Raw genomic sequence first — 18,914 nt, forward strand, 5'->3', positions numbered from 1 at the left:
GATTTGAAGTGAAGGTGAAGATATGCGGCTTCTCCGGCGTGGAGTTGATGATTGAGTGTGGATGATGTGCCCGGGTGTTTGCAGATTTAACAAAACAGACGTTTGAGGTTCTCAACAAAACGTCTCAAGACTCTCTTGCACTTTTGTGTGCTCCTTTTTCCCGAGGCGAAAGAGGTTGTAGACGGACGAGAAGAGATACGGAGAGGCGTCTTTTGGTAATACCGAGGGGTAGCTTTTGATGCGGGGCGCCCTTCGGAGATAGGCTTTAAGGAGCGCTGCCTTCTGATCACGTAGCTGATTGGGCGGACTCGCGGGGGGTATTCAGGGAAAGCGATGTATTTATTCGCACGATCCTGGGCTTGACATGGGCTGTCGAGCTTCGCTTCTTGTCCCTCGTGATGGCCAGTGGGGGAACGTTCTCTGGAAGAGGTGCTAGGGGGCAATGAAAGAATCCCAAAGGAAACGTTCCGAGTGTTGACGACGTTTGAAGTGTCGAGTGCAGATGTATTGGCTTTAACAGAAATGTCGGAAGTATCTTGCTCTCCGATGGGATAATTGTCAGCCAATTCTTCAGAGAATCGGGAAATCCTAGGTAGACTGGTCACAGATTCGATCTGACTTCTGGCGACGGTCGACGTATTAGCCTGGGCACAGTCTTCCGGTAGCACTCGTTGGGGGTCAGATGGGGAGTCAGATAAAACTTGGGAGCAACTTCGGTCCGCGACCGTTTGATTGCGACCGGGAGGAATTGGAAATGATTGAAGTAGTTTTTCAAAGCTCCCAGTTTCCTTTGAAGCCCTCAGGTCCTGGGATGTTTTGCAATCGCCTTCGGTTCCACGGGTCTCGTTGAGATCAACAATAGAGTCGGGCGGCTCACCTGTTTCGCTATCATAGACCGATGGGCTTGGAGGTCCAACGGGTCCAGGGTTTGCAACGTTGTCCGATGCCTTAGGGTGCTCGGGAAGCTCAGAGGACTCAAGCCTGGATTGCTCGCCGTCCAATACAAGCTGTTGGAGTAACTCGGAGAACAGAGATTCTGAATCGGCGGTGATGAGAGAAGTCCACTCTTCTTCGTAGTGGACTAAATCTCTGCCTTCTAAACCTTCGCGAAAGCCACCAGGGCGACGGTGGGTGGGTGGTAGAAGAGACTGATTGACACCTTCACTGCAAGGGCGATATGTTAGTCAATGAAACTCACCCATGAAGCGGAGGAATAGCTTGCCAGAGCCTAGTAGATGCAAGTCTGCCAGCAATACTAGTAGAACTGAGTTGGCCAGGTTGATTTCGGTTGTGGCTGGGCTCGAGATCTGTACCAGGAAGCCCAGCAAATGGGTCGGAGGACCCGAAAAGACGGACCAGAAAAGGGTACTCGCTTGAGGGAAACCCGAGCTCCTCAATTAGGTTTTGCAGACTGGGAGACACGTTAGCCATTCCGTTTCAGGATTACAAAGGCGAGTCAATCTGATGATGGGAGAAAAACAGAGAGGATGAAAGCGTTCGTGTCACGCCATCCATCAATTTGGGACCTACCTGGTCGCTTATTTAATCGAAAGACGAGCCACCACCTGAGAAGCCCGGAAGTCCATGTAATCGAGTAGACACCCCGAGTCTCTCCATTTACTCTTCCAATGTGGAATGTCAAGCGGGTCTTGACCGTGAATCAAGGTAGAGGCCAATTTTTAGAGCCTACAATCTGATTCACACAGCTTCTCACTGATAATGTGAGAGACTTGAGACGTGCGGATATATTGAACAACAGGACGATGAAGACTGGCTGCCAGATGTCGTTGGCGATGTTATGGCACGTGATATGTACACCCTTATCGTGATCTCAAGGAGCTGACCGCTTTGTCTACCTACTCCTTTGAAGGTGGGAATTCGGACCGCCATTCAGAAGCATCCAGACTTGTCCACTAGGTCCTCAGTTCCTATCAAGTATATTAGTAAGGGCCCGCTTAGAACGTTGGAAGTCTTTGCATTTCCCTGAGCATGGTATTTTAAGTACATTCGATGATTCCCAGAGGCAGCCTTCAGGTTGAGATGGGGCCTTATCGCTTATCGTGATGAAGGCTTATCGCTTGTTTCTTAGGTGAAGGTTGCTCCGCAAATGCTCCTTCACATATCCGTGGATATACGGAGTATGTACTCCCAAAATGCATAGATAATACACTAAAGCTTAGTGCGAAGAAGGAGTTTATGTGTTAATTTATATGCAAGTTTGGTCAGTGTTCCCAAGTTATGCAATATCAGATAGTGAGGTTCACCTGTACACTTTACATCCCTTTATATGCAATAAGGCTAGGTCAAGGGCGATAGAACAATTTCTAGAATATTGGAAGATGATCTGGTAGATTGGGCCTAGAGGCTTCGCTATAAGTCTTCTGATGGGGTCATGTCACAGAGCCACAGTCTCTGTCAGGGCTCTTCGTTTTATAGATCTTCATTCAAGCCCCGATAGGGTTAATGTCGGAGATCTTATGGATCACCCTTCCATAATATAGGTCTTAGGACTCGAGATACGGCGGCTAAGGAATTTTGACCAATAATCTATGTTGTATGTACGGAGTATCTACTCCGTATTTGCGCGAAAAAGAAAATATACGCCAAGAAACTTGATGATAGGCTCTTCTGTCGCTGCTAATCAGGGGTATCCGGGGATTGAAGAGTCACCCCAGAAGATGTAAGGGGCTGGAAGGCAAATTTCACGATTTGTCGTAAAACATTGCTTGAGGAAACATAACAACCAGTATGCCCATATGGAGCCAGTCCTCCGTACTCCGTACCATAATCCATGATAAAGTAAGACTGGGAAAGAGTGGGAGATGATGCGAGGGTAGTCTCACCCCAGAAGTGCATGATAGGCCGTATAGATAGGGCTTGTTAGACCGACAGGTAATTGCGTTTGATAGGGCCATCAATCATACATATGCTTAGGTAGGTAGTTTCAGAGTGCGTCACAAGATCTTCGGTTTGCTGCATCTCGACTACATGAATACCCAATAGGGATATTAGCTCGCTACGCATCCCACTTGTTGTGCCATATGCCACAAAATTAAGTCAGCTTGTTTCCAAAAATCAGAAAAGGTAAATTTAGCCTAGTACAAATTTATCTATCCAATTGATCTCACTATTGATAAACCCTATATCTTTCACCAAGTGCTTGATTCTCTAATGCCACTCCGTACTTCTCTCCACAATATGGTATCTTTGATGAAGAAAACGTACTCCGAGCAGCGTTGGCCCCTACAGGAACCGACTGTGAACATATCCATTGCCAATCTAGCACGGTCGCCACTGTACAAGCCCGCCTCACACACTGGAGCGTACTAGATTGAGTTACCAAAGAGCAAAGGCCTTTGCAAATGCATACGGTATTTTTGTTATCTACTTTATTGCCATGTCAAGTGATTCTGACTGTACTAGGCTTGACAATTCATGATGTGTTAGAAATTACCCCAAAGTTCTTTAGAATGCATATGGATCACCTAGCTGCACTTGATGGCGGGGCTTTCACTCTGCTCACTATTCAATGTAACCTCTTTGTTGGGACAGTGGCCCCATTTGCCATAAATCGCCCAGAGCTTCACTCAATCCTCCAGTCTGCTATGAACTTCGAAGTCTCGTGAGTTCCACATTGAATAATTTAACTTCAGAAAGGGAAACTGACTAGAAATTGTATGTAGAGCACAATTCATGCTGACCGAAGTCAATCATGGATTAGATGCGCGAAATATACAGACAACGGCTACAATTTTACCCAATGGGGATATTGACCTGCACACCCCGTCTCCAAACGATGCAAAGTATGGCACTCACCCTGTATTTTGCTTGAAAAGGGCTAACAGGCACCTGTCAGAGTTATGCCACCAACTACCCCAAGAGGTGGCATTCCTGTAATCGCCGTTGTAATGGCTCGTCTTACAAACGAAGAAAAGGATTGTGGGATCCGACCATTCCTTGTCCAAATTGGAGATGGAAAAGAGATGTGCAAAGGTATTATAGCAAAGTGAGTGTTGAATGCTGTCAAGTTATCGAGTCAAATCTGTGGGCTAAGTGGTTAAATAGAGTACTCCCTCCACGTACCGGTGCTCACCCAGTTGACCATGCCCTAACGTACTTCAACCATGTGCACTTGCCAAGATCTGCCTTACTGGGTAGTCTAGAATCAAGGAAAGAGGAGCGTGGATTTTTCTTATCGACAATACATCGAGTCGTAGTTGGAACCCTCGCTCTATCCGGAGCTGCCATTCCGGGCCTAAAGGTCGCAACCTTCAACGCATATCGCTTCAGCTGCAACAGAATTGTAAGTGGACAAGATGAGAAACCAATAGCAATTATTGGGCTCCGAACACAGCATCTTCCTATTCTCTACTCTGTGGCTCAATATAGCGTGCTGGAATCATTCTACATCTCCTCGGTGGAAGCTTTTCGGGACAAGAGCATCGATTCACGAATCCGTCATGGCATTGCTATTGCCTTTAAAGCAGCAGCTCTAGCTCATTTTGGAAAGAGTGTCAAGGCTATGAATGAGCGATGTGGATGGCATGGGCATTTTGAGAATAATCAAATTCTTCAACTCGAGGTGAGTGTTTAGCAACTTTGTTAGAATGCTAGAAAAATAACTTATGTGGCGATTTTCAGTTAGAAATGCGTGGCGTGTCAACCGCAGAAGGCGAGATACGGGTGCTTGCTATCAGTATGTGACCACTACCAACGTCCACATTCATTTCTCTAGAAAATCGCAAGCCTGACAAATATGATGCAGAACTCGCATCCGAGTTATTGATAGGTCGGTATCAAATGCCCCCGCCAAAGAAGCCAAGTAGTCCTATTTCTCGCCATGAAACCTCTCTATTCTCTGAAGGGAAAGCTCTTCTCCTGCAATCGGGCAAGGGAACTCATCGGGGCGAACGGTTCAATCGTGATATCCTACCACTTGCTCTTCCGTTGGTCGAAGCAATCGGGCATCGAATGGCCTTTGAAGCCGCCCGGGAAGCCAATATTGATTCAAAATTGCTTGATCTCTACGCGATTGGTGTCATAAAGGAGGACTCTGCCTGGTATGCCGAACAAGGTGGACTGAGTAGAGAGATCCAAAGAGAGATGGAAACTCAGGCGGCAGATGCCCTGTTCCCAGATTTGGAAGACATCATGGAAGCTTCGGGACTGCAGGCTTATAGTAATGCTCCTATGACATCGAAGGGCTTGTGGAATGAATTTGTCGCTGGGTTGGAGACATTCGAGGGGAATGCTACGCCCCATTTACTGTCCCGGCTTTAGATTATCTAGGTCTCGAATATGTTGACATTCGTTTTATGGATCAAGCCGGGAAATTCCAAACCAAGAAATGATTATGAACGTATGTGCACAGCAGAGGGGGCAAGGCCTTATATTATACAAGTTAAAAGAACATACTAGAATACATCGAATTATAAACAGAAGAGAGCCCAGATCACAAAGGTGTAAAGGGAGAGCTGTAGGCTTACACTTTCATCAATGCGGAAGCCGATGGACTTCATCTTCTCACTATCATCTTTGGCGTCTGTATCATCTGCGTCATCTTGCTTCGATGTAGCCCCGGTGACTGTATTCTTGCCAGTCGTGATTTCTAAAATTTCATCTTCATTGGAGTCCCAGTCCCGTTGTGCCAAAGAGACTTCATCATTTCCCATATCATAGACTGTGTATATCTGTTGAAGGAAATTTGCCCCAAGCACAACACTGTTCGCATCCTTGGTATCGGTTTTCGTGCTAATGCCCAGGTAACAGATGTCCTCGCCATTGAGCACGCTATGTGTTTCGATGAATAGACCGATGTCTAGCTTGAAACTCGCAACTCCAAACCCGAACGTGAGTGTTGTATCACTAGAAGTTGTATTGCACGGGATAAGAGTCGGGCCGAACGTTGGGATCTCAGTGCCCAATTGAGAGGACAGCTCCTGTGCGATGGACTCTGGAACATAGGTATAAGATAACGAGGAGTCAAGTAGAGCTTGTGTCGGAAGCCCCTCGGGAAACACCGATGTCTTGTTGATGGAAAAGCTTGTCATGTTGACCCGGAAGGTCTTTCTATCATCGGTAGGGTTGCTGACGATGGGAAGTGTGTGTAGTGTGCCGTTGTATTTGGATTTGTTCACACCACCAAAAAGTAGAGTGCCCGGTTTCTTATCCTGCAAATCTCCCGAGGATGCAGAATGTAGGGAATTCTCCATATACATGCTAAAAGCCGGGGATTTGATGATTCCAGCATCAACCAATGCTTGAGTAAGGGAGACAAAAGATGAGTTCGTTTCGCCATATCCCAGACCGAGCATGTCTATTCAAGGGATTAGTTCACCGCGAATATGATTGTATAGACGTGTGGGCTTACTATGGGTGGCATCCACATTTAGAATCCCGATTTTCATAGACTTCACGGTTGTGTTTCCAATGACAAGAGTATCGGTCACAAAGTCCCCGGTGATGCTTAAAAATGATTCAATCGACTCGCTCAGGGTGAAATTGGAATGCAGATCATTCACGCTCGTAGAAAGGCTCTTGTTATAGCCACCGGAGCCGCTGCAATATTTATCGCCCCGAAGCATACCACAAGCCCGCGAAGTCGTTTTGGGCACCCAGCATTCATTGCCGAGCGTCCGAAATGCCACATCGATGCTCTGCGGTGGTGTGCCTAATGAGATGTTGGTGTAAAAAATATTTTCCTTGAAAAAGTGGAAGTCAGTAGAAGGAGATATCAGCATGAGGATCAAGGCATCGTACACCATTGCCCATTGGAAGAAGAACTGTATTTTCCCTCTTTGACTGGGTCTTAGCAGCCGACTTTGCGACTTGTTTGTGTCTCAATGGCACATTGAACACAGCAGGCTTTTCTCTTTTCTCCAGAGACAAAGCATCTGTAAAAGAGGCGCCTAACAGGGCCCAGAGCCATGACCCACTACGCATGTCGATCCGTTAAGCGCGGGGATATACTTTATAGCTCGTCTTTGTACGGAGGAACTATCAGGGTTTTATCTCAATAGGGGCAAAATTATATTGAGACATCTTGGCGCTAAGCCTTTCGCTCAGGCAAAATTGTCGCTTAGCTCCGGCAACATAACCCAGCCTAGTCGCAATTGGACTCGGTTATGGAAAGGAAACTTTTAGCGATTGGGTGGCGTCCGGTGTCCAAGCGTTTGGGGTCTATTTTGGGGATTGGTTAACACTGTAGCTACTACATATGAAGTGACATTATAGAAATCTGCACGGAGTAGGGGGTACATACAAAATAATTAGAGGACGGTCTTTCGTGTCGCACCTCGCGTATTAGATTATCTATCGCACCCCCCGCGAGCCGATATACTGATCGATTAGACACATGGACTGTACTATCTGCCCCGCACCAGGCCACCAAGTTTCATGACGGATACTATCAGGTTCGACTCCCGCAGTCCCCCTTCCCATTATCGAGGAAGCATGGCTCCTATCCGTCGAGCGAATTCTCATGCAGCAAGTCTCCATCGGTCCTCGCCAGCGACCTCGAAAATACACCGCCAACGAGAGAGATGTCCGCAGGCAACCTGCATTCAGCGCCTGGTCTACATCTTCAGCGGAAAGGGTAACCTTCTCATCACGCCGTAACGAATATTAACGGCGCTTAGCAACGCTCATCGCACCCATGACACCCCCTCAACTCGTCGTGGCCTTTCCTCGCGTTCAATTCTGATCATGGATCGCCCCAGTGTCAACCTGTGGTTATTTAAACCTGCCATCTCCTCATGGATGAGAGTTGGGTAAAAGGTTCCTGGCCCGTGCACAATGGCAGCGAAAAGAAATCTCACCAGCAGACGCCGCTTCAACAGCCTCAGATCAATACGCCAGCAACAGGCTCGTCGAAGAAGCAGTCTTCTACGGAAGTCCTTCGAATATTGTCGGGAGTGTGATGCCGAAGTTTTTATGATGATACGGCTCAGACACAACGGCCAAATAGTGTTTTTCAATTCTAACAGCCAATGGCCTCTATCACGGGAGCAACTGGTAGGTGTCGTCACCATTCAATAATTATCCGCTGACGAGATAGGCCTCGCATTACCCGAAACCTCAAGAGATAACATAGCGCGAATTGTCTGCAAAATATATCGGCGACCAGTGAGTACTCGCTGTGAAGTCCACAGCACAGAGGATACTACGCCGAGAACACAGGATATATTAGGAGACAAAGCGTTGTGGTGTGGAACAGCCGTTGATTTCGCTGGAGCTGATGGGGAAATAGATATCTGTTACTTCAAGGGTAGACTCATAATATAGGTTCAAAATAAAGTGTAGCTGTTTCCCTTGATCTCAATATCTCAGGCCCTATCTATATAAAGTATCGATCATAGGACTTACTCTCGCTCGAAGTGATTAACATACTTATTTAGACTCCTCCCCGTATATCCGACCTTACATTTGCGTTACTAGGCACAAGGAATGTTCCGCTACGGCATTCGACGTCAATCCTACAACGTTAAGGGACAAAGGTCACTAGACATTGCACAGCAGGGACTGCGATAAGGCAAACATAGATTGTGGTTCGTTCGCAGTAATCTTTATAATCGAATAGGCGAGGAAGCTACAGGTAGCCGCGCAACCTTTCAATTAGAGAAGACGTGAATATACCCACTTAAGCTTGAGACCGTCTACAGACACCACAGACAATTCTTTGCCTACAAACGATAGACGTGACATTAGTATTGATTGTAAGAAGCACGTATAGCAGGACAGATACATTATCACCAAGACAAATCATTTTCCATCATCCACTTCCGCGTCCCGGGGATTAGCATCTGCATAACTGTCGCTGCGATCATTAGACCTGACCAGACTGCCATAGTCTTCAACGCACGCGAGCTCCGACAAGGTAAGGCCCATCCATGGATGTTAATACCGACCAAAGCATCTGATTATCTGTGGACTAGCTCCCTAACCAAATTATCTCGAGAAATTCGAGTTGTAGAGACGGTCTCGATACAGTCAAGCCCGGAGTAGTTGTAGATAACCCCAAATCTGCAGCCTATTAGTACGGGAAGACCGAATGTCATATTGTGTACTTACACCCATTAAACACAATCGCAGAAATCCTGTTGTAGCTCCATGAATGATGGCGGAAGATACAAATCCTCCAATAGCTCATCAATTGGGGGTTTTCCGTTCTTAATGCGAAAGCCGATGGAACTGATAACCTCTGGAAGAGGGTCCCCTGAATACCGAATTACATTCTTCGACAGGTCGGCGTTGATGCACTTGCCAGATTGACTGAACGTGATGACCCAGTGAGACAGGCAGTATTCCCTTGAAATGAGCTTGGCCTCGATCAAGCCATTATCCATTGTGCTTTGGACCGTTGTATCCTGGCCCACGGTTTTGGCCATGGTGTGCATTGGCCCAATCGCGCACGACTGGTTTCGTTAAACTGTTCAATATCCCCGACGAATCCTGAGATAGACTGGTCTCAACCAATAGCAGATTACTGCAACTAAGACGAACATATACCAAGCAGCGTACAGATATAATGCAAGGTATGTGAGGGCGTCTAACATCACAGCTTCACTGGATCTAACTCGGGACGTATCTGCTGAGTCGGCTGTCAAAAAAGCGATATCTTATGGTTACCTAATAGGTTTTGGGTTATAAGCTATAACCTAAAACCTATTGTTAGGTCGAAGTAATAGACCTAAAACCCATTTTGGGTTAGGTTGGGTTAGGTTGGGTCTGGGTTAGAGTGGGTTGTGCCGAAGTCTACTCGGGAGGTCTTATCTAACCCCTCTTTCTTAGCTATACTTTATACCGCCTAATATAGCCCTAGTTAGACCTATATATTACTTAATTGGATTCTTTTGTCTCTAATAAGTACTTAGTGTAGTGTTAGCTAGTTCTTATCTTCCTAACCACTCTTTTATATAGTACTATATAAGTTAGTCTAGGTCCTTAGTATAGCGTTAACTAGCTCTCCTTCTCTAATTACTTAGTTATACCTCTAAATTAGGGCTTATCGATATTTTTGTTAGATTCTAGGTCCGTGTCACGGATAAACTATGTGCGCTACTATATATATTGGTCCTGGGCATATCAGAGCGAGAGCTCTGATATAATGGTCTTTTGGCCGAGCGGGAGAATGTGCGCCCAGGCATATCCTTCACAGTCCGCTAGATCGTAAATTGGGTATAGGGGTAGTAGGAATAAAGCTATTTAGGACTATATATTTCTGTGAAGGATATGCCTGGGCGCACATTCTCCCGCTCGGCCAAAAGACCATTATATCAGAGCTCTCGCTCTGATATGCCCAGGACCAATATATATAGTAGCGCACATATTTTATCCGTGACAATTTCCTTAAGGCTATATAAGGCTTCTTTCTATCTCTTCTGTCTACCCCTATCCCTAAACGTTTATAGAAAAAGGCTTTAAACCGATATACTACCAGATGTAATTTAGAAAGGATCGTATGAGTTTTATTCCTAGGAGGATCTATTGACTATATACAGATCTGTACGGGTCTGTAGATAGACTACTATGGTAGATAGTAGTCACGTGAGGACCTGTATAGGTGCGTATAGTTCCCAAAGACGCAAGTCTCATGTTTGAAATGAGCTTTCGGATCTCAATAGGCTATTTGATAGTATACAGAAGTAGAGAGATCAGTATGCCAAGGTATATAGGGGTTCTAGTAATCCTATACTAGCATCGCTGAGGGGGCGTGTCGGAGTATATAGACCGGCATACTGGGGATTTAATTAATCTAGGTTGTGCAGTAATTTTGAATTAGTAATCCGCTATCTATATAAATTGCTAGGAAAACGGATACTGCAATACAGAAATTTTGACACTATTGATTGGACCCATACATTTCAGGATACCATTGTATTTGACAATATGGGGTGGCCGGGAGCACCGGGATACTCGGGCTAGAAGACCGGCTTATTGTTTTGAGATCCACTATCTTGTGGTAGTAGAGTCGAGCGTTAAGTTGAAGTCTTGGCTTGGTCCTTGCTATATGCAGCTTTCAGGGTGGTGTCATTTACTTGTGTACAATGCAGGTGGGATGATTTGATGCCTTGGTGCCTTCAAATGAGGAGTTATCTTACCCCACTAATGCATGCACGAGCCAGCTAGTGAAATGAAAATTTGCTCGAGGCAGAGCAAGCAGAGCAAGCAGAGCTTTTTCTTTTTCTTTCTGTTTCTTTCTTTCCTTTTTTTTTTCTCAGCAAGGACTCCTATTTTTCTGGAGCTATTTTCAATTCAATTCAAAGATAGTGTATAGGTGTATAGCTACGGAGTATATAGTACCATACTTTAAGCTCAGAAGTTGCCTGAGGCCAGAATTTGATTATTAATGTACATTGCCCCACCAAGTTGATAGAGGGGTTGGGGGCAAGCCATTTACAAGATAATATGGGAAAACTAAAGCAGAATCATCCGCTCTGAATTGACTCATTTTTGAATTTAGGATGATCAAAAGACTATAAATACCATCGGTACAGCTGTAAAAACGACTCGGAACACCTCTCGCTTGTGATATGCTGTCAAACGTCACCGGAGAACCCGCGGGTGGCCAAAAAAAAAAGTTCCCAATGAGTCAAGACATGAGAGTATGGATTTGAAATCAAAGTAAAAAGGCCATGAAAAACACACCGTAGATGAGACGCAGATGAGCAATTAAAAAAAAAAGATAATCTAAAATCTTTAGAGAACGAAAGGGCTAAGTCAGCTCAAACGCACAAAACCGGAAGGGAAAAAAAGTCCCCACTTTCGCTTTTCTTTTTTTCTCTCCCACTTTCCACTTCCCCTCTCTTCTTCTTTCCCACCTCTGTCCAGGAGCAGTTGCACATAGAAGTTTTTGATTCAGTGATCGATCATATCGATCCTAGTCATCTGTGTGCTCTTCTCTTTTTTTTTTTTCTATCCTAGTTTGAAAAAAAGGATAAACCGCCAAAATGGTTAAGTAAGGATATCTTCTCCCAAGTCTCAGAATGCACAGCTAACATGATATGAACAGCTTCACTATTGAGGAGGTTCGTGATTGTCCCAGTGATTGTCCGCAAGCTTCCAAGGTTCTAGCATTACCAGTGGAAGGGTGCTTTCCTTCGATCGCTCTTGGATCTACTGATCTCTATCTACCATTTCCACTGGTGATGCTAGAAAACTTGGATTCTTGCAACAGAGAAACATGAAATCATCATGAGTGTCGATGCTAACCTACATCAGATCCGGACCTTGATGGACCGTCGGGCTAACATCCGAAACATGTCCGTCATTGCTCACGGTAAGTTCTTACCAAGGATGGCATGATGTGTAGTGAAATAGCTGATTCTGACATTGTTTCTGTGCCCTAGTCGATCACGGAAAGTCCACCCTCTCCGATGCCCTTGTCCAGCGTGCCGGTATTATTTCCGCCGCTAAGGCTGGTGAGGCTCGTTTCATGGACACCCGTCCTGATGAGCAGGATCGTTGCATTACCATCAAGTCCACCGCCATCTCCCTCTACGCCAAGTTCCCCGACCCAGAGGATCTCAAGGAGATCCCCCAGGCCGTCGATGGTGACGAGTTCCTGATCAACTTGATCGATTCTCCCGGTCACGTCGATTTCTCGTCTGAGGTCACTGCCGCTCTCCGTGTCACTGACGGTGCCCTTGTCGTTGTCGACTGTGTCTCCGGTGTCTGTGTCCAGACCGAGACTGTCCTGCGTCAGGCCCTGACCGAGCGCATCAAGCCCGTTCTGATCATCAACAAGGTCGATCGTGCTCTTCTCGAGCTCCAGGTCTCCAAGGAGGATCTTTACCAGTCCTTCTCCCGTACCATCGAGTCCGTCAACGTCATCATCTCCACCTACTTCGACAAGGCTCTCGGTGACGTCCAGGTCTACCCCGATAGAGGTACCATCGCTTTCGGTTCCGGTCTCCACGGCTGGTGCTTCACTGTCCGCCAGTTCGCTGTCCGTTACGCCAAGAAGTTCGGTGTTGACCGCAAGAAGATGCTTGAGCGTCTCTGGGGCGACAACTACTTCAACCCCAAGACCAAGAAGTGGACCACCAAGGGTGAGTACGAGGGCAAGACTCTTGAGCGTGCCTTCAACCAGTTCATTTTGGACCCCATCTTCAAGATTTTCGCCGCTGTCAACCACAACAAGCGTGATGAGATCTTCACCCTCCTCGATAAGCTCGAGGTCTCTCTCACCAACGATGAGAAGGAGCTCGAGGGTAAGGCCATCCTCAAGCTCATCATGCGCAAGTTCTTGCCTGCCGCTGATGCCCTGCTGGAGATGATCTGTATCCACCTGCCTTCCCCCGTCACTGCCCAGAAGTACCGTGCCGAGACTCTCTACGAGGGTCCCATGGACGACCGTGCCGCCATCGGTATCCGCGACTGTGACCCCACTGCCCCTCTGATGCTTTACGTCTCCAAGATGGTGCCCACCTCCGATAAGGGTCGTTTCTACGCCTTCGGTCGTGTCTATGCCGGTACCGTCAAGTCCGGTATCAAGGTCCGCATCCAGGGCCCCAACTACATCCCTGGTCGCAAGGAGGATCTCTTCATCAAGGCCATCCAGCGTACCATTCTCATGATGGGTCGCTTCGTTGAGCCCATTGAGGATGTCCCCGCCGGTAACATTGTCGGTCTGGTCGGTGTCGATCAGTTCCTGCTCAAGTCCGGTACCCTCACCACCGATGAGACCGCCCACAACATGAAGGTCATGAAGTTCTCCGTCTCCCCCGTCGTGCAGCGCTCCGTCGAGGTCAAGAACGCCCAGGATCTGCCCAAGCTTGTCGAGGGTCTCAAGCGTCTCTCCAAGTCCGACCCCTGTGTCCTGACCATGATCAACGAGTCTGGCCAGCACATTGTTGCCGGTGCCGGTGAGCTTCACCTCGAGATTTGTCTTAAGGATCTCGAGGAGGACCACGCTGGTGTTCCTCTCCGTATCTCCGACCCCGTCGTTGCCTACCGTGAGACCGTCGCTGGCGAGTCCAGCATGACTGCCCTGTCCAAGTCGCCCAACAAGCACAACCGTCTGTACATGACTGCTCAGCCCATCGAGGAGGAGGTTTCCCTCGCCATCGAGTCTGGCAAGATCAGCCCCCGTGACGACTTCAAGGCCCGTGCCCGTGTCCTTGCTGACGAGTACGGCTGGGATGTCACCGATGCCCGTAAGATTTGGTGCTTCGGTCCCGACACCACCGGTGCCAACTTGCTCGTCGACCAGACCAAGGCCGTCCAGTACCTCAACGAAATCAAGGATTCCGTTGTCTCCGGTTTCCAGTGGGCTACCCGCGAGGGTCCCGTTGCCGAGGAGCCCATGCGTTCCGTCCGCTTCAACATTCTCGATGTTACTCTGCACGCTGATGCCATTCACCGTGGTGGTGGTCAACTGATCCCCACTGCTCGTCGTGTTCTGTACGCCGCTGCCATGTTGGCTGACCCCGCTCTCCTCGAGCCCATCTTCAACGTCGAGATCCAGGTTCCCGAGCAGGCTATGGGTGGTATCTACGGTGTCCTTACCCGCCGCCGTGGTCACGTCTACACTGAGGAGCAGCGTCCCGGTACCCCTCTGTTCATGGTCAAGGCATACTTGCCCGTCAACGAGTCCTTCGGTTTCCCTGCCGATCTGCGCTCCGCTACCGGTGGTCAGGCTTTCCCCCAGTCCGTCTTCGATCACTGGGCTATCCTCCCCGGTGGTTCTCCCCTCGACCCCACCACCAAGCCCGGACAGGTCGTCCAGGAGATGCGCAAGCGCAAGGGTCTCAAGGAGGTCGTTCCCGGTTACGAAAACGTAAGTCACTTTTTTGCTCAATATCTCTGGTCCCACTCACTAATTGTGTCCTATAGTACTACGACAAGCTGTAAAAATGTTCCCGGCCACCCAGAATTTCCCTTCTGCCAGTCATTCGTGGAATCTTTCATGAGATTGATGAATTCAATACAATTTCTTCGGTTCAACAAAATTTTATTCCCTCATTCGTCAGTATTTGCTTTGATCGTTCCGTCTTTAGAAATCTGGACATGAGCCTAGAAGCCTCTGGTATCGTTGGATCTGTCCATTTATTGCTGTTTACATCTTGCTTTTTTACTGAGGGCTCTTTGCTTTTATGTTTTTTGCTGTTGTCTAGCAACCAGTTTCGATATGAAAATAAACTTGGTATGCTAGGCACAGTTGCTTTTCTTGTAGGCTTATTTGTAGAGTGCGAGTAGATTTAAAGACTAGAGAATTACAAGGAATCTGATTACAATCCTCAGTCATGAGCTCCTGAGGTTGAGCAGCTTGAGCAGTTGGGTATGTCATTCAACCACGTGATCCCGGTAATCGCGTTTTTGCCTTCGACTTCGCGTGTCCAGTCATGACCCTAACATTCCCTCACGGTTGGGGGTGAATGCTTATCAGCTCAAATTAACTTATTCTCAAGCTTTGTTTTTTGAATCACCAAAGTGTGAATTCACCCCGTACACAATTATCACTGCATAGTCAGGAATCTTCCCGAAGGACGGCTCTGTTGAAACCGAATCCCTGCAATCATCGCCATTTCACGTCATTTGTTTGTTCGACGCAACTCAACCTTCACAGTTTGAAATTGCTTGACAATCATATTCGCGATGCAGTTTACCGATGCGGAAGCCGCCGATGTAAAGAAATGGGTGGTCAAAAAACTCGAGGACATGTGAGTTGGTCAAGTACTAGAATCAGGTCTTCACACGGGCCTCGAGAAAGAAAGCAGCGACTAATCATGCTGTTTCTGCATATAGCTCTGATGCAGACTCGGATGTGCTTGCAGACTATGTTTTAGCGCTAGTGAGGTCTGATGCGCCGGCCGAGGAAATCAAAAAGGTCTCGGTGGAAAACTTGGAGGACTTCCTGCGCGAACGTGCGTCTGATGTCTCAATCGCATTGCATTGTTTCATAATACTAACATCTCCTAGATACGCAGTCATTTGTCAACGAGCTCTTTACAACCTTCGGCCCTAAACAACCTGCGCCTCCGCCCGCACCTGCACCCCAGCCTCAGCGCCAGCCCGAACCCGCTGCCCATATTCCCTCGTCACAGCCTCCTGAGAATGCTCCCAGCGGCCCGAGGGCTGCTGTCACCCCCGGCAGTGCCAATCGCAAACGAACTTTTAATGAGGGATTCCAAGGGGAGTCGGAGCACGACGATGGTGGGTTCCAAAATCGTGCCATGAAGACTGCACGGCGTGGCGGTCGCGGCGGCGCTCGCGGCGACTTCATGGGTGGGCATCAGATGCAACTAGGTCAACAATACCCCGCACAACAGCAAGGCCAACCGTTCTCACTGCAGCAACAAGGCCAGCAATTTCCTCCACAACAGCAGGGCCAACAGTTTCCTCTGCAGCAGCCTGGCGGCTTCCCGATGATGCCCGGTTTCCCGCCGTTCGACCCGAACGATCCTATGGCAGCAATGATGGCTATGCAAGGCATGGGATTCCCGCAGATGCCGGGTATGCCTATGCCCGGGATGCCTGGTCCTCCCGGCCAGCCAGGAGTCGATCAAATCCCACAAAGCAACCAGCGATGTCCGTTCTATGATACCCAAGGTATTTGTTACTTAGGAAATACTTGCCCCTATCAGCACGGCGAGGGAGGTGCCTCCAAAGACGATGGTAAGAGAAAAATTCATCCATACTAGATATACCGTTGCTAACAGTCTCAGAATATGACCCCAAGACTGCGGGCATGCATGCACAGCGAGGCGGTGCTCCTATGCGTGGTGATCGTGGCCGCGGCCGTGGGCGCGGCGGATTCAGCGGACGCGGACGTGGCCGATCCGACTTCTCATCGGCAGGACCTAATGAGGACCAGTCTATTACGACGATTGTTGTCGAGCAGATTCCTGATGACAAGTTCAACGAGGATTCTGTGCGCGAGTTCTTTTCTGAGTTTGGCAACATTACCGAGGTCACTCTGCAACCCTACAAAAAGATTGCTTTGATCAAATACGAGACTTTCCCCGAGGCCAAGGCCGCGTGGTCCAGCCCCAAGGTCATCTTCGATAACCGTTTCGTGAAGGTTTACTGGTACAAACCGAATCGCGAGGAAAAGCACGAGAGCACACAACCTGAGGCCCCAGCATTCAACCAAGAAGAGTTTGAGAAGCAACAACAAGAAGCACAGAGGGTACACGAAGAGAAAATGAAGAAGCGACAGGAGACCGAAGCGGCCAAGCAGGCTCTAGAGCGCCAGCGCGACGAACTTCTTAAGAAACAGAACGCGGAGCGGGCTCGTCTCATGCAGCGGCTTGGGGGTACAGCAGATATGAGCGATGCGGCCGACTCCGGGGACGCCATGTCTGTCGAGCCTGCTGCCGATGAGAATATCAGTGAGGAGACGAAAAAACTCCGGGCTCAGTTGGCGGCCCTCGAGGCTGAGGCAAAGAGCCTTGGCCTCGACCCTGCGGCTGATCCTTCTGGACGCGGTGGATACCGAGGTCGTGGAGCCTTCCGCGGCCGAGGCACATACCGTGGACGCGGTGGTTATGACCCCAATTTCCGCGGAGGTTATCGCGGGCGTGGCGGATTTGCGGCTCGGGGACGAGGAGGTGTGCTGCGTCTGGATAACCGGCCTCGACGGGTCGCTGTATCGGGGGTTGAGCTTAACTCAGACAAGGACGAAGCATTGCGTCAACACCTGATGGTATGTTATCATCTTTCGGACCAAAGCAAGGTATGTACTAATTTGTTATGTTCTAGGGCGTTGGCGAATACGAATCTATTGAGGCACACCCAGATCAGCCCAACACCGTCATAGTGGCATTCAAAGAGCGCTTCCAGGCCGAGAAGCTCATGTTCTCTCCCTGGAACATCCCATCTGTGGGCGAGGTTCAGCTCACTTGGGTGGCCAACCCTCCCATTGCACTTCCCGCCGCTGGGTCATCGACGGATTTCAAGGGTGGTCTTGGACAGGACGAACCGGAAGACACAGTCATGTCGTCTTCGTCGGTGAGCAACACCGCTCCTGCGCGGGATATGGACTACGACGTTGCGGAAGATGACCGCTGGGGCGCGTAATTTCGTTACTTTTGAGTGTACCATCACATGTTGGGTGTATAGGCTGCATTAAGCAAAACCTCCCAGGATGGAAGTTCCATTCTTGACCTGTTTCAAACAAAGCTCTATACTTGTAGATTGTACAAAAGTAAATCCTCACAGCATCACACACTCTGAGGAATCAACTCGACCATATACCCATCCTATGAACTCGCATCAGCTCAACACTCTGGATATCAAATTTCGAAAACTCACCGGATCGGAAACCATAGCAAACTTCTCAAAAAACCACGCATAATTCTCATGAATTTCACCACGTCCAATCCCCCTTTCCTCCTCCCACTCTGAAAGTGGCACAGTCTCCCTCGAACATACACCCACATCCTTGAGAATCTTAACCCCACCATCCCGCAACCTCTGCACAGCAGCCGCCACATCAGGAACAGTAAACCCCAGATGCGCGAATCCAAGATGCGGTGGCGTATTCCCCGTAGAAACAGACCCATCACCTGCACTCTCCGTACCATGCACATGATACAACTCCAAAAGTCCACTGGTCTTCGTCATGACGGGGATTTCACTCGTGCTCTTCGCCCATGCACTTATATCCTCTGAGGTCTTTGCATCTGCTGGCGGGTGACCTAAATAATAGATTGTGAAGGGCCCGGCATTCATAGTGAATACTACTCGCATCCCCAGCAGGTCAATATAGAAGTGCAGTGAGCGGGCTGGGTCTTGGATGCGTAGGGCTAGGTGGTTAAGTTTATAGTCTTTTGTTGCTGGCGTTGGGGGTGGGTTTAGACTTGGTGCTGCGTTGAAGTGGCCTTCTTCTTGGGGTGGGATGGGTTGGAATTTGGACTCGGACATGGTTATAGATGGATGTATTGGGTTGGTGGAAGAGCAATGTTGGAGAT

The 18,914-nt window shown here is 48.4% G+C and overlaps 7 protein-coding genes across 7 annotated transcripts; 3 read left to right on the top strand and 4 right to left on the bottom strand.

The window, feature by feature from the left end:
* Positions 1-86: 86 nt before the first annotated feature.
* Positions 87-1,431, bottom strand: N7500_005894 (uncharacterized protein; the record flags this gene model as incomplete). Its single annotated transcript, XM_056677038.1, has 2 exons — positions 87-1,164; positions 1,199-1,431. The coding sequence occupies 2 exons, from the start codon at positions 1,429-1,431 to the stop codon at positions 87-89; spliced, it is 1,311 nt and encodes a 436-aa protein (XP_056532038.1).
* A 2,039-nt stretch (positions 1,432-3,470) lies between these two features.
* N7500_005895 (putative acyl-CoA oxidase) lies at positions 3,471-5,280 on the top strand (the record flags this gene model as incomplete). The annotated part of the gene is made up of 7 exons (XM_056677039.1): positions 3,471-3,622; positions 3,684-3,803; positions 3,857-4,006; positions 4,066-4,303; positions 4,355-4,582; positions 4,642-4,696; positions 4,766-5,280. 7 exons carry the CDS (start codon positions 3,471-3,473, stop codon positions 5,278-5,280), a joined length of 1,458 nt encoding a protein of 485 aa, XP_056532039.1.
* A 149-nt stretch (positions 5,281-5,429) lies between these two features.
* On the bottom strand, positions 5,430-6,942 carry N7500_005896 (uncharacterized protein; the record flags this gene model as incomplete). The annotated part of the gene is made up of 3 exons (XM_056677040.1): positions 5,430-6,316; positions 6,371-6,670; positions 6,762-6,942. The coding sequence occupies 3 exons, from the start codon at positions 6,940-6,942 to the stop codon at positions 5,430-5,432; spliced, it is 1,368 nt and encodes a 455-aa protein (XP_056532040.1).
* A 2,132-nt stretch (positions 6,943-9,074) lies between these two features.
* On the bottom strand, positions 9,075-9,395 carry N7500_005897 (uncharacterized protein; the record flags this gene model as incomplete). Its single annotated transcript, XM_056677041.1, has 1 exon — positions 9,075-9,395. One exon carries the CDS (start codon positions 9,393-9,395, stop codon positions 9,075-9,077), a length of 321 nt encoding a protein of 106 aa, XP_056532041.1.
* Positions 9,396-11,948: 2,553 nt separating this feature from the next.
* Positions 11,949-14,853, top strand: N7500_005898 (elongation factor 2; the record flags this gene model as incomplete). The annotated part of the gene is made up of 5 exons (XM_056677042.1): positions 11,949-11,956; positions 12,011-12,026; positions 12,220-12,277; positions 12,348-14,779; positions 14,836-14,853. The coding sequence occupies 5 exons, from the start codon at positions 11,949-11,951 to the stop codon at positions 14,851-14,853; spliced, it is 2,532 nt and encodes an 843-aa protein (XP_056532042.1).
* A 744-nt stretch (positions 14,854-15,597) lies between these two features.
* On the top strand, positions 15,598-18,021 carry N7500_005899 (CCCH zinc finger and RRM domain protein; the record flags this gene model as incomplete). Its single annotated transcript, XM_056677043.1, has 5 exons — positions 15,598-15,662; positions 15,748-15,866; positions 15,922-16,617; positions 16,668-17,647; positions 17,704-18,021. The coding sequence occupies 5 exons, from the start codon at positions 15,598-15,600 to the stop codon at positions 18,019-18,021; spliced, it is 2,178 nt and encodes a 725-aa protein (XP_056532043.1).
* A 143-nt stretch (positions 18,022-18,164) lies between these two features.
* On the bottom strand, positions 18,165-18,867 carry N7500_005900 (putative lactoylglutathione lyase (Glo1); the record flags this gene model as incomplete). Its single annotated transcript, XM_056677044.1, has 2 exons — positions 18,165-18,203; positions 18,256-18,867. 2 exons carry the CDS (start codon positions 18,865-18,867, stop codon positions 18,165-18,167), a joined length of 651 nt encoding a protein of 216 aa, XP_056532044.1.
* Between the last annotated feature and the right edge of the window lie 47 nt (positions 18,868-18,914).

The sequence above is a fragment of the Penicillium coprophilum genome, assembly GCF_028826855.1.
Source record: "Penicillium coprophilum strain IBT 35676 chromosome Unknown utg000004l_segment0_segment0, whole genome shotgun sequence".
Classification (NCBI taxonomy): Eukaryota; Fungi; Ascomycota; class Eurotiomycetes; order Eurotiales; family Aspergillaceae; genus Penicillium; species Penicillium coprophilum.